This window comes from Zea mays, chromosome 4, assembly GCF_902167145.1.
Source record: "Zea mays cultivar B73 chromosome 4, Zm-B73-REFERENCE-NAM-5.0, whole genome shotgun sequence".
In the NCBI taxonomy this organism is placed as follows: domain Eukaryota; kingdom Viridiplantae; phylum Streptophyta; class Magnoliopsida; order Poales; family Poaceae; genus Zea; species Zea mays.
In genome coordinates, this window is record NC_050099.1 from 140,386,842 (window position 1) to 140,402,103 (window position 15,262).

The 15,262-nt window shown below is 45.9% G+C and overlaps 1 protein-coding gene across 3 annotated transcripts; it reads right to left on the bottom strand.

Annotated features, from left to right (window-relative positions):
• Window positions 1-846: 846 nt before the first annotated feature.
• On the bottom strand, window positions 847-3,294 carry LOC100281987 (uncharacterized). Of its 3 annotated transcripts, XM_008679009.4 has the most exons (3): window positions 2,947-3,256; window positions 2,819-2,861; window positions 847-2,685 (listed from the first exon to the last, which is right to left on the bottom strand). In XM_008679009.4, exon 3 carries the CDS (start codon window positions 2,520-2,522, stop codon window positions 1,167-1,169), a length of 1,356 nt encoding a protein of 451 aa, XP_008677231.1. In that variant the 5' UTR covers window positions 2,523-2,685; window positions 2,819-2,861; window positions 2,947-3,256; the 3' UTR covers window positions 847-1,166.
• Window positions 3,295-15,262: the final 11,968 nt, after the last annotated feature.

Below are 15,262 nucleotides of genomic sequence, written 5' to 3' on the forward strand. Positions count from 1 at the left end.
ATTATGATAATCTTATAATCTCCTTAAGAGTAGCTTATTTAAGATTACTTTTGACAAAAGACCGGTTATGTAAATAGAAATTACAATATATATCATCATTCTTTCTTCAGCTCGAATAAACAAAAAAGGGTACTGTTGTCTTTGTGAATAATCTACATTTATATAATTTAGACTACCAAACAGCTACATGTAAATTATAATTTGTCTAAATTATAATATGGATTATATAATTTAAGCTGATTCAAACAAGCCCTTAAACTATTTATTACGATCACTTACAATTAGTTTTCGCTAACAGAAAGTGAAGGTGGTGGTTGGCGTCAAGATTTTCCAGTTGGGAAGGTGCTTGGTCAATGTTCGATGTGTGCATTCACAAAACGAAAAAGGAAGAACATTGTTCCATAACAACCTTTGAAAATCATATGTTAGCAGCACATGAAGATCCATATAAATTGTTAGGCTATCTCTAGCAGTTTACTCATACTATCTTTTATCTCATCTTTTATTTCAAACTTCACTCTGACGACGAGACAGCCTTAAAGATAGCCTCAGCCCAAACCTTCAATCAAAAGAACATACAGAGAGAATTTCCCATGCCAAAGCAAATGGTTATTTGCTCCTTCGGGGCAAAGGGGTAATCCATCTACAGTTTAGCAGGATGGTTCAACAGAAATTTTTGTTTGCACTTGATCTTATGGACGGATGGAAGTTTCAAGCTCATTACCTGAATGCACAGTCTAGGAGGAATGCTGAAAGTCAATTGACACAAATGAATCACATCCTTGATGTCATGTAGCAAGGTCGCCTGATTTGGGTCTTCCACGAGAAGACTGAACACTGATCATCTTCATATATTGACCATCAGGCAACCATGTTATTCACTACTATCAGTCTATCCTGGTCTACTAATTTTATCCAGGTAATGATTTGCATACAACAATAGCATCATGAAAATACACATCAATATATCGACCGAAATGAACAGACAATAACTGTCTGTATCTCCTGTTCACAAACAACACACACAACTGAAACTTAAATAACTACCGAATTATAAACACTTCTGACTGATAGGAGCCGATGCCGAAAACCCATTCTTCTAGCATCCTACTTGATAGCTACGTATATATGCCAGAACTGGATGGATGGATGGATGGCCATTGTCTTCATATGAAAGAAAACAACTTGAAGTATACAACCAGGTAGAGTGAAAGAGAGAACACCGCACAAATATGCTGCCAGAACAGAAGGGCGGATGCTTCCTTGACGCCATAGCCTCTGAGACTGGCGATCGCTCCAAGCAGGATAGCACTCGGGGTGGAGTACTGCAGGGAGAGCACAAAGCGGTACATATGGTTTTCCTCCACGAGCAGATGCAACCTGTCTGCCAGGGTCACAACACCGATGCCAATGCATGGGAGAACCAAGAGCCTGGCCACAATGATACCGATGATAGTCCTCATGCCCAAGGCGTTGTCTTTTGGGCCTTCCGCGAGCATGCCTCCGAGAATCAACATCACCGACGGAACCACAGCAGCGGCTAGGATCTCCAAACTGTCGGTGAAGAACGAGAGCGGCGCATCAGCCCCGAAAACAAAATCTTTCAGGACAGGAACCATGCCGATGGTAATGGCAAGCAAAGAGGCGATCGTCGGGGGCTGAAGGACGTGCTGGATCGGAGTCTTCTCGGCGACAACCCTAATCCTCCTGACCACTCTTGGCTCTGCCAGACATCGGAGCGACTTAGGACTGCTTGGTCCAGCTGCAGAAGTTCCTTCTTCGGTGAAATCGATGTCAGGGAACGTGTTCTGTGAGGAACCTGAAATGCTCATGAAAACTCTCGCGATGAACGGTGTCTTCGAATGCTCAGTTTCCTTGTCGACCATCCCTGGCCACTCCGCCTCATGAAGCAGGGACCTACTGTAGTTGCTGACCAGCTCGGGTTCCTGCTGTATCTCATTCCCTTCCCCGACGATCTCGTAGAACTGCATCGGTGGCTCCATCATGTGGTAGACCAGAGTGTACACAAGAATGACCGCAACCCACTGCGCGAACGAGACATAGGCGATGCCCATGGTGTCGCACCCAGGGCCGAAGGGGTGGTCGTTGGTGTGGCAGACTGACCCGATGATCGCGATCGGGAGGTTCCCCGTGTTACCGAACCCGGTCATGATCACCGTAAACCGGAACAGGTGCGGCGGCGGGCGGCAGATCAGGGCCACGATGTACCCAAGGGCGCACCCGATGGCAGTGCTGATGAGCACGTTGACGGGGATGAACCACCAGTGCAGGACGTTGTCTATGGTGACCGACTTGCCGAGGTGGACGAAGATGAGGCAGGGGAGGAAGAGCGCGAAGACGAGCTTGCTCAGGAGCTTGAAGGTGGCCCTGGGCACGACCTGGACCCGCGGGTTGGCGAGGAGCAGGCCGATCACCGCCAGGCACAGCAGCTTCATCAGCGGCACCACGGCTGACACCCAGTCGCCGTGGACGGTCACCTGCGGGTCCATTGACCAGACCATTGCCGCTGCTAAAGCTTCTCGCCTTTCTCTGACCTGGGTCCTCGAAACAGTCTCTTCTAATAAACTCTGAAAAATACTCCCACTTCTTTTTGTTTGTATGTACAACTAAATTGTTCTCTTGCACAAAGACAGTGCTCAATCAGATGCAAAAGGATGGTTTTTTCTGCACACCAAATTAATGGAGAAGATTCAGCAACGGAGGAAAAAACTACGAAACGGTATTATACAGGATCAATAGGTGGAACAATTCTAGCTTGGAACCGGTGCGGATCTTGCAAATACTCGGTGCTTGGTACCTGACTCGTGTTCTAAACTTCCTACATCTCTCGAATTTCAGGTCTTGGCAAAGATTCAGGCAACCAATCAGCAAGAAAACCAGAAACCGCGACGGAACCAAAACTTGCAAGATTCACGCAATACTCACATGGACCTTCGATCTGGGAATGGAGAAAGGATGGGGAGGAGGCGCTGTGCTGTCCCTCTCCGCGAGTCGATGCGCCGAGGCAGGAAGGCAGGAGCCACAACGACGAAGAGAGAAGGAAAAAGGGGAGAGTGGCGGCGTGAAAGGATTCCAGATTTGAGAGACTTGGCATCCGGCGTGGCATTGTGATAAACTTGTCGAGATCGAGACGGAGCCGTAGGGCCCAGGCAGAGGTGTGTCTGATGTGATCTGAGGATTTTTTTTTTCCTTCATTTTTTCCTCTCGAGTCTCGAAGGCACGTGAATTCTGGACTGTCATGGGACAACAGCATCCCATGTGCCCTGATCAGGATGGATCGGTGATCCTGCTTTTATTTTATTTTTCAAAAGATAAAGGCCAATATAAAACTGTTTTAAAAATCTGTGTTTACTTTATTATAAAACTAATAAAAAGCAGTTTTATCTGCTTTCACTTGCCGTGAAGATAGATAAATTTAATAAATTTACTCATCTATCACTAGTTACGAAAGATATTAGCCTTTTTTTCCTCTTTCTATCCCTCTACGATATCCTAGTCCGGTGATAGGTAGCGACGGTACACTACATGATGTATCACATAATGCTTTTGGGAGGACGGCGAGACTGATGTTAGCTTGATGGTTCGTACGAGGCACGACGGGACACAGTAGATTATACAGGTTCAGGCGCTCGAGCGCGTAATATCCTACGTCATGAGTTTGCGGATGTGTATTGCTCGGTGATTGGGGATTACAGAGAGTTTTGTATGTAGAAGACGAATATGCTATTGAGGTGTGTCTTATTTTGGTAGGGGCTCCTCCTCGGTATTATTGCCGACCGAAGAGGAGTTACAACGCAAAACCCGTTACATGATCTCCGTCCACCCGCCTCTGCTAGAGTCGTGTCGAGTTCCTGATGATCAGCGAGTCCTTAGGAGATTTGCACGTCCTCTGCATGTGTGAAACGCGTCCCAGGAGTCTTCACGCCTACACAATTGTCGTCCTCGCTCGCTCCGAGTTACACAAAACTGAAGTCCCTGGGGCCACACGCCCGGCCCGTTAGGGGCCTTTTCAGGTGGCCCACAGAGCATAACCAAGCCCTGGTGACCGGGGGATATCTATCCCCCAAAAGCCCCATTGGTTGAAGCCAATTTTTGACGATAATTGTCTCAAGACTCCAAGAATTATTCCTGGTTATGATGATGTATTCTGCCGAATTAGTTGGTCACTTTTCTTGGATATAATTTCTTTCCAATGCCTTGATCAATTGGATGTGCACATAATAGGTGTAGCCCTCGAGCTTTGAGCTGACTTGAGCAACAATCAACTCAAAGGTCTCCAAAAATTCTTCCTCCAAGAAATTTTTCTGCTTGTCTTGCTTTCCTGTTGATAAAATGCCTGATCTCAGTTCGGTCGACTGAAGTCGTTCGGGTGGATGCTTGGTAAGTTCATCCTACAAGGTGAAAGGGAAATGTGCCCTTGGGCCATTTTTAAGTATTTTGGTAATTTAGTGTCCAACACAAGTGCCTAAGTGTTAAATGGTGGACAAAGTACAAATCAAGTATAAAGGTATGTTTCTAAGACTTAGTATATTGTTTTGGAGACTAATGTATTATGTCTAAGTGCTGGAAACAGGAAAAATCAAGTTGGAATTAAAGATGGCTTTGTTCAGCCGAAGTCAGCTCAGTCTGGGTGCACCGGACAGTGTCCGGTGCGCCAGGCTGACTCAGGCGAACTTGCTGCTCTCGAGAAATCGTCGGCGACGTACGGCTATAATTCACCGGACTGTCCGGTGTGCACCAGACTGTCCGGTGAGCCAACGGTCGGCTGGGCCAACGGTCGGCCGCGTAATCCGTGCGCGACGCGTGGCCGAGCCAACGGCTAGAAGGGAGCACCGGACTGTCCGGTGTGCACCGGACAGTGTCCGGTGCGCCAACGGCTCTAAAAGAGCCAACGATCGGCTTCGCCAAATAAGGAAGGAGATCCGCACCGGACAGTGTCCGGTGGTGCACCGTACTGTCCGGTGCGCCAGGCGACAGAAGGCAAGAATTGTCTTCCTGGAATGCACTCAACGGCTCCTAGCTGCCTTGGGGCTATAAAAGGGACCCCTAGGCGCATGGAGGAGTACACCAAGCATTCCTAAGCACCAAGACTTCAATGCCGCGCATTCGATTCTTTGTGATAGCAACTAGAGCTCCATTTGAGTAGAGAACTCTTTGAGTTGTGTTGAGAGCTCGTGTTGTGACTTGTGTGCATATTGTCGCTCTGATTTTGTGTCTTGTGTGCATTGCTCATCCCTCCCTTACTCCGTGCTTATTTGTGAACATCAAAGTGTAAGGGCGAGAGGCTCCAAGTTGTGGAGATTCCTCGCAAGCGGGATAAAGTAAACAAAGCAAAACACCGTGGTATTCAAATGGGTCTTTGGACCGCTTGAGAGGGGTTGATTGCAACCCTCGTCCATTGGGACGCCACAACGTGGAGTAGGCAAGTGTTGGACTTGGCCGAACCACGGGATAAACCACTGTGTCTATCTGTGATTGATCTTCTTGTGGTTATCGTGTCTTGCAAGAACTCTTCTCTAGCCACTTGGCTTTATTGTGCTAACTCCTAACAAAATTTTGTGGCCTTAAGTTTCAAGTTTCACAGGATCACCTATTCACCCCCCCTCTAGGTGCTCTCAATTGGTATCAGAGCCGTTCTCTTCAAGAAAGGGACTAACCGCCCAAAGAGATGGATCCTAGGGGCAAGGGGATGGTGGTCAATGATAAGGAGAAGGAGTCCTTCGTCAATTATCCAAAGGATGACAAGCCTACTGACTTAGGCTCGGCCCACAAAAGAAAAGACGGGAGGAAGAAGAAAACAAGGCGCATCAAGGAGATAGTCTACTACGACAGCGACGAATCTTCCTCTTCCCAAAAGGATGACGACATCGACTACGAGAAAAAGAAAACGGTCAATTCAAACTTTTCTTTTGATTATTCTCGTATTCCGCAAAATACAAATGCTCATTTACTCTCCATTCCACTTGGTAAACCTCCTCACTTTGATGGAGAGGACTACGGATTTTGGAGTCACAAAATGCGTAGTCACTTGTTCTCTCTCCATCCAAGCATATGGGAGATAGTAGAGTGGAATGCAATTTGATAGTAGTGATAGTCCCATGTTTATCAATGAGCAAATTCACAAAAATGCACAAGCTACTACTGTTCTTCTAGCATCGTTGTGCAGGGATGAATACCATAAGGTGAGCGGCTTGGATAACGCCAAGCAGATTTGGGACACCCTCAAGATCTCACATGAGGGGAATGATGTCACCATGCTCACCAAGATGGAGTTGGTGGAGGGCAAACTTGGGAGATTCGCAATGATCAGGGGCGAGGAGCCAACCCAAACGTACAACCGACTCAAGACCCTCATCAACAAAATAAGAAGCTATGGAAGCACGCGATGGACGGACCACGACGTCGTCCGCCTAATGCTAAGGTCCTTTATTGTTCTTGATCCACATCTTGTGAACAATATTCGTGAGAATCCTAGGTACACCAAGATGACGCCCGAGGAGATCCTTGGAAAGTTTGTAAGCGGGCGGATGATGATCAAGGAGGCAAGAAACGTTGACGATGCGTTGAATGGCCCAATCCAAGAGCCTCAAACCATTGCTCTCAAAGCAACGAGAAGCAAGGAGGCGCTACCTAGCAAGGTGGCACAAATTGAGGCGGCCGGGCTTAATGATGAAGAAATGGCCCTCATCATCAAGTGATTCAAGACGGCACTAAGGGGTCGCAAGGAGCATCCAAACAAGACCAAGACGAAGGGGAAGCGCTCATGCTTCAAATGTGGTAAGATTGGTCATTTTATCGCTAACTGTCCCAATAATGATAGTGACCAGGAACAAGGGAACAAGAGGGAAAAGAAGAAGGCTTACAAGAAAGCTAAGGGCGAGGCACACCTTGGAAAGGAGTGGGACTCGGATTGTTCGTCGTCCGACTCCGACAACGAAGGACTCGCCGCCACCGCCTTCAACAAGTCGGCCCTCTTCCCCAATGAGCACCACACCTGCCTCATGGCAAGGGAAATGAAGGTAAGCACTCGTGATACTAGTACTTACGCTTCCTCAAGTGATGAAGAATATAGCGATGATGAAATAGACTATTCATGTTTATTCAAGGGACTAGATAGAACTAAGGTTGATAAAATTAATGAATTAATTGATGCTTTGAATGATAAGAATAGGTTATTAGAGAAGCAAGAGGATCTTTTGTATGAAGAACATGATAAGTTTGTAGAAGCACAAAAATCCCTTGCTTTAGAAATAAAGAGGAATGAAATGCTTTCTTGTGAATTGTCTACTTGCCATGACTCTATTTCTAGTTTAAAGAGCATAAATGATGATTTGAATGCTAAGTTAGAAATAGCTAGTAAAACAAACTCTCGTGAAGAACAAGTTGTAGTTTGCAATAGGTGTAAAAATTTTAATGTTGATGCTTGTAGTGAACACCTAGTTTCAATTTCTAAATTGAATGATGAAGTGGCTAGTCTTAATGCCCAACTTAAGACTAGCAAGAGTGATTTTGATAAACTAAAATTTGCTAGGGATGCCTACACGGTTGGTAGACACCCTTCAATTAAGGATGGGCTTGGCTTCAAGAGGGAAGCCAAGAACTTGACAAGTCATAAGGCTCCCATCTCCATCAAGGAGAAAGGGAAGGCCCCTATGGCAAATAGTGTGCAAAAGAACCATGCTTTCTTATACCATGATAGGAGATATTCTAGGAATGTTCATCATGATAGAAGTTGCAATGATGTTGTTTCACATGCTTATGATTCAAATGCAATGTTTGCTTCAAGTTCTTCTATGATGTATGATAGAAGTTTGGCTAGGAAAAATATCATTCATCATGTGCCTAGGAAAACAAGTAATGAACCTTCTACAATTTATCATGCCTTAAATGCTTCATTTGCTATTTGTAGAAAGGATAGGAAGATAGTTGCTAGGAAATTAGGGGCAAAATGCAAGGGAGATAAAACTTGCATTTGGGTCCCTAAGGCTATTTGTACTAACCTTGCAGGACCCAACAAGAGTTGGGTACCTAAGACCCAAGCCTAAATTTGCCTTGCAGGTTTATGCATTCGGGGGCTCAAGCTGGATTATCGACAGCGGATGCACAAACCACATGACGGGGGAAAAGAGGATGTTCTCTTCCTACGTCAAGAACAAGGATCCCCAAGATTCAATCATCTTTGGTGATGGGAACCAAGGCAAGGTGAAAGGGTTAGGAAAAATTGCTATTTCATCCGAGCACTCTATTTCTAATGTGTTCTTAGTTGAGTCGCTTGGATATAACTTGTTGTCTATGAGTAAACTTTGTAATATGGGATATAACTGTTTATTCACAAATGTAGATGTGTCTGTCTTTAGAAGAAGTGATGGTTCATTAGCTTTTAAGGGTGTATTAGACGGCAAACTTTATTTAGTTGATTTTGCAAAAGAGGAGGTCGGTCTAGACGCATGCTTAATTGCTAGGACTACCATGGGTTGGCTGTGGCATCGCCGCTTAGCGCATGTGGGGATGAAGAACCTTCACAAGCTTCTAAAGGGAGAACACGTAATAGGTCTAACAAATGTTACTTTCGAAAAAGATAGACCTTGTGCAGCTTGTCAAGCAGGTAAACAGGTGGGAAGCTCTCATCATGCCAAAAATGTGATGACAACATCAAGACCCCTGGAGTTACTTCATATGGACCTTTTCGGACCCGTCGCCTATCTAAGCATAGGAGGAAGTAAGTATGGTCTTGTTATAGTTGATGATTTTTCCCGCTTCACTTGGGTATTCTTTTTGCAGGATAAATCTGAAACCCAAGGGACCCTCAAGCGCTTCCTAAGGAGAGCTCAAAACGAGTTTGAGCTCAAGGTGAAGAAGATAAGGAGCGACAACGGGTCCGAGTTCAAGAACCTTCAAGTGGAGGAGTACCTTGAGGAGGAAGGAATCAAGCACGAGTTCTCCGCTCCCTACACACCACAACAAAATGGTGTGGTAGAAAGGAAGAACAGGATGCTTATAGACATGGCAAGGACGATGCTTGGAGAGTTTCAAGACCCCCGAGCGCTTTTGGTCGGAAGCCGTGAACACGGCTTGCCACGCCATCAACCGGGTCTACCTTCATCGCCTCCTCAAGAAGACTTCATATGAGCTTCTAACCGGTAACAAACCCAATGTGTCTTACTTTCGTGTATTTGGGAGCAAATGTTATATTCTAGTGAAGAAAGGTAGAAATTCTAAGTTTGCTCCCAAAGCTGTAGAAGGGTTTTTGTTAGGTTATGACTCAAATACAAAGGCGTATAGGGTCTTCAACAAATCATCGGGTTTGGTTGAAGTCTCTAGCGACGTTGTATTTGATGAGACTAATGGCTCTCCAAGAGAGCAAGTTTGTGATCTTGATGATGTAGATGAAGAAGACGTTCCAACGGCCGCAATACGAACCATGGCGATTGGAGATGTGCGGCCACAGGAACAAAATGAGCGAGATCAACCTTCTTCCTCAACAATGGTGCATCCCCCAACTCTAGACGATGAACAGGTTCATCAAGAGGAGGCGTGTGATCAAGGGGGAGCACAAGATGATCAAGTAATGGAGGAAGAAGCGCAACCGGCACCTCCAACCCAAGTTCGAGCGACGACTCAAAGGAATCATCCCGTCGACCAAATATTGGGTGACATTAGCAAGGGAGTAACTACTCGTTCTAGATTAGTTAATTTTTGTGAGCATTACTCTTTTGTCTCTTCTATTGAGCCTTTCAGGGTAGAAGAGGCCTTGCTAGATCCGGACTGTGTGTTGGCCATGCAGGAGGAGCTCAACAACTTCAAAAGAAATGAAGTTTGGACACTGGTGCCTCGTCCCAAGCAAAATGTTGTGGGAACCAAGTGGGTGTTCCGCAACAAACAAGACGAGCACGGGGTGGTGATAAGGAACAAGGCTAGACTTGTGGCAAAAGGTTATGCCCAAGTCACAGGTTTGGACTTTGAGGAGACTTTTGCTCCTGTGGCTACGCTAGAGTCAATTCGCATATTGTTAGCCTATGCTACTCACCATTCTTTCAGGTTGTTCCAAATGGATGTGAAGAGCGCTTTCCTCAACGGGCCAATCAAGGAGGAGGTGTACATGGAGCAACCCCCTGGCTTTGAGGATGAACGGTACCCCGACCACGTGTGTAAGCTCTCTAAGGCGCTCTATGGACTTAAGCAAGCCCCAAGAGCATGGTATGAATGCCTTAGAGACTTTTTAATTGCTAATGCTTTCAAGGTTGGGAAAGCCGATCCAACTCTTTTTACTAAGACTTGTGATGGTGATCTTTTTGTGTGCCAAATTTATGTCGATGACATAATATTTGGTTCTACTAACCAAAAGTCTTGTGAAGAGTTTAGCAGGGTGATGACTCAAAAGTTCGAGATGTCGATGATGGGCGAGTTAAGCTACTTCCTTGGGTTCCAAGTGAAGCAACTCAAGGAAGGGACCTTCATCTCCCAAACGAAGTACACGCAAGATTTGATCAAGAGGTTTGGGATGAAGGACGCCAAGCCCGCAAAGACTCCAATGGGAACCGACGGACACACCGACCTCAACAAAGGAGTTAAGTCTGTTGATCAAAAAGCATACCGGTCTATGATAGGGTCTTTACTTTATTTATGTGCTAGTAGATCGGATATTATGCTTAGTGTATGCATGTGTGCTAGATTTCAATCTGATCCAAGGGAGTGTCACTTAGTGGCCGTGAAGCGAATTCTTAGATATTTAGTCGCTACGCCTTGCTTCGGGATCTGGTATCCAAAGGGGTCTACCTTTGACTTAATTGGATATTTAGATTCCGATTATGCTGGATGTAAGGTCGATAGGAAGAGCACATCAGGGACGTGCCAATTCTTAGGAAGGTCCGTGGTGTCGTGGAGTTCTAAGAAACAAACTTCCGTTGCCCTATCCACCGCTGAGGCCGAGTATGTTGCCGCAGGACAGTGTTGCGCGCAACTACTTTGGATGAGGCAAACCCTCAGGGACTTTGGCTACAATCTGAGCAAAGTCCCACTCCTATGTGATAATGAAAGTGTTATCCGCATGGCGGATAATCCTGTTGAACACAGTCGCACAAAGCACATTGACATCCGGCATCACTTTTTGAGAGACCACCAGCAAAAGGGAGATATCAAAGTGTTTTATGTTAGCACCGAGAACCAGCTAGCCGATATCTTTACCAAACCTCTAGATGAGTCGACCTTTTGCAAGCTGCGTAGTGAGCTAAATGTCTTAGATTCGCGGAACTTGGATTGATTTATAGCATACATGTGTTTTATGCTTTGATCATGTTCCTTATGCCTTTAGTTGTTTATTTATGGTGCTCAAGTTGTACAAGCACTCCTCGGACTTCACAAGTCCATTTGCAAGTGATGCACATATTTAGGGGGAGATGTGCTACAACTTGGCCCTTTGAGACTAATTGTGTGCTTGAGTTTGCTTAATTTAGTCTCAAAGGAGGTTTGAAAGGGAAAAGGTGGACTTGGACCATGCAAGACTTCCACTGCACTCCGATGAGAGAGTAACTCACTCCAAGTTCATCTTTGTACTCTTATTGCCTTTTTACTCTTAGTTGAAGATTTTGGTGAGGCAATGGGGTTAAGGGGCCAAAATTGATCCCGTTTTGGTGCTTTATGCCAAAGGGGGAGAAAATAAGGCCAAAGCAAGGAAATGGATCAGCTACCACTTGAGAATTTTGAAAAAGTAGAGATAGAGTTTTTGTTTGTCAAAATACTCTTGTTTGTCTCTTATTATCAAAAAGTTGGTCTCTTGTGGGAAGAAGGCTTGATTATGAGAAAAAGGGGGAGTTTTTGAACTCTTTGATTAATTTCTCTTGAAATATCTCTCTTTATGTTTCAACAAGCGTGTTTGACTTAGAGATAGGAAATTGAGTTTGATTTGCAAAAACAAACTAAGTGGTGGCAAAGAATGATCCATATATGCCAAATTTGAATCAAAACAATTTTGAGTTCTCATTTGAATTGATTTTGCACTTGTTCTACTTGCTTTGTGTTGTGTTGGCATAAATCACCAAAAAGGGGGAGATTGAAAGGGAAATGTGCCCTTGGGCCATTTCTAAGTATTTTGGTGATTTAGTGTCCAACACAAGTGCCTAAGTGTTAAATGGTGGACAAAGTACAAATCAAGTATAAAGGTATGTTTCTAAGACTTAGTATATTGTTTTGGAGACTAATGTATTATGTCTAAGTGCTGGAAACAGGAAAAATCAAGTTGGAATTAAAGATGGCTTTGTTCAGCCAAAGTCAGCTCAGTCTGGGTGCACCGAACAGTGTCCGGTGGTGCACTGGACAGTGTCCAGTGCGCCAGGCTCACTCAGGCGAACTTGCTGCTCTCGGGAAATCGTCGGCGACGTACGGCTATAATTCACCGGACTGTCCGGTGTGCACCAGACTGTCCGCTGAGCCAACGGTCGGCCGCGTAATCCGTGCGCGACGCGTGGCCGAGCCAACGGCTAGAAGGGGGCACCGGACTGTCCGGTGTGCACCGGACAGTGTCCGGTGCGCCAACGGCTCCAAAAGCGCCAACGGTCGGCTTCGCCAAATAAGGAAGGATATCCGCACCGGACAGTGTCCGGTGGTGCACCGTACTGTCCGATGCGCCAGGCGACAGAAGGCAAGAATTGCCTTCCTGGAATGCACTCAACGGCTCCTAGCTGCCTTGGGGCTATAAAAGGGACCCCTAGGCGCATGGAGGAGTACACCAAGCATTTCTAAGCACCAAGACTTCAATTCTGCGCATTCGATTCTTTGTGATAGCAACTAGAGCTCCATTTGAGTAGAGAACTCTTTGAGTTGTGTTGAGAGCTCGTGTTGTGACTTGTGTGCGTATTGTCGCTATGATTTTGTGTCTTGTGTGTGTTGCTCATCCCTCCCTTACTCCATGCTTCTTTGTGAACATCAAAGTGTAAGGGCGAGAGGCTCCAAGTTGTGGAGATTCCTCGCAAGCGGGATAAAGTAAACAAAGCAAAACACCGTGGTATTCAAGTGGGTCTTTGGACCGCTTGAGAGGGGTTGATTGCAACCCTCGTCCGTTGGGACGCCACAACGTGGAGTAGGCAAGTGTTGGACTTTGCCGAACCACGGGATAAACCACTGTGTCTATCTGTGATTGATCTTCTTGTGGTTATCGTGTCTTGCAAGAACTCTTCTCTAGCCACTTGGCTTTATTGTGCTAACTCCTAACAAAATTTTGTGGCCTTAAGTTTCAAGTTTCACAGGATCACCTATTCACCCCCCTCTAGGTGCTCTCACAAGGATCCATCCGACTGAAAACCGGCCAACTAAAAATATGTCCGAATGAAGCCTGATGAGTTCACCCTGAGTCCCTGACTGAGGACAAATTGGAACAAAAATCCCTTACTTTTATCTTGTCAAAAAAAATTCAAAAAATCTAGCGTGGAGCACCCAATGGATGCGTCCAATGGGTGTGCTTGCTGTCTTTTCTAGAAAACAGTGCCCTGAGTTAACATGGCGTCATGATACGTGTAACTGACCTCTGATGTCGCGTTCGTCAGAAATATGTCGTTTCTTGGAATCAAAGTGACTCCTTGATTGCTTCTGACTGTACACCATACATATGGGAGACGAATGGGTGCCAGTTTGCCTTAATAAATATAGAGGGATCATCGGTGTTGCCTTCACCACTCGCTCTGTTCTCATTTCTTGAAAACTGAAAGGGAAATAGGGTCAAACATTTTTCCAAAATGATTTTGGTGGTTGAATTGCCCAATACAAATAATTGGACTAACTAGTTTGCTCTAGTTTATAAGTTCTACATGTGACAAAGGTTCAACACAAACCAATAAAAAGGTCCAAGCTAGGGTTCAAAAAGAAAGGAGCAAAAGAAACCGAAGCCTGTCCTGGTCTGGCGCACCAGACTGTCCGGTGTGCCACCGGACAGTGTTTGGTGCACCAGGGTGGATCAATTCGAACTCGCCACCTTCGGGTTTCTGGAAAAGCCACTCCGCTATAATTCACCGGACTGTCCGGTGTAGCACCAGACTGTCCGATGTGCCAGCAGAGCAACGGCTACAGCGCAACGGTCGACTCCAACGGAAACCTGTAAAAGCGCTACAGTGCGCAGACAGTTCGCGCAGAGTTAGAGCATGCACCAGAAGGCGCACCGGACAGTGAACAGTACATGTCTGGTGCGGCACCGGACTGTCCGGTGGCCCATGCTGTCAGAGCTCCAACGGTCGAACCCTAACATTTGGGTGACGTGGCTGGCGCACCGGACTGTCCGGTGCGCCCATCGACAGTGGCCCAACCCCAACGGTTGGTTTGGTGGTTGGGGCTATAAATACCCCCAACCAACACCACTTCAATGCATCCAAGTTTTCAGCCATTGCATTCAATACAAGAGCTCTAGACTTCACTCCAAGACACAAACAAGAGATCAAATCGTCTCCCAAGTCCAAAATCACTCCAAATACTTAGTGGCTAGTGAGAGAGAGATTTTTGTGTTCATTTGAGTTCTTGTCGCTTGGATCGCTTTTCTACTTCCCCATTCTTGTTCTCAACACCTTTGTAATCAAAGCAAGAGACACCAAGTTGTGGTGGTCCTTGTGGGGTCTAAGTAACCCATTTGATTGAGGAGAAAAGCTCACTCGGTCTAGGTGACCATTTGAGAGAGGGAAAGGGTTGAAAGAGACCCGGTCTTTGTGACCACCTCAACGGGGAGTAGGTTTGCAAGAACCGAACCTCGGTAAGACAAATCACCATGTCATCTGCTTTATTTGCTTGTGATTTGTTTTCGCCCTCTCTTTCGGACTCGACTTTATTTCTAACGCTAACCCCGGCTTGTAGTTGTGCTTAAAGTTTATAAATTTCAGATTTGCCTATTCACCCCCCTTTAGGCGACTTTCAATTGGTATCGGAGCCCGGTACTTCATTAGAGTCTAACCACTCGAAGTGATGTCGGGAGCATCTGCCAAGAGGGAGATTGGGACTGGCGGCGACAAGTCCGCAAGCTCGGGGAGAACCCACTCAAGGGAGTCCGACCACAAGCACAAGGAGGAATCCTCTTCCTCCATCAAGACACAACGGAGAGGTGACAAGAAGAAGATGAAGAAAGTGGTCTACTACGAGACCGATTCTTTGTCACCTTCCACCTCTAGCTCCGAATCAGCATCCGCCACTTCTAAGCGCCATGAGCGCAAGAAGTATAGTAAGATGCCCCTCCGCTATCCTCGCATTTCCAAACGCACTCCATTACTTT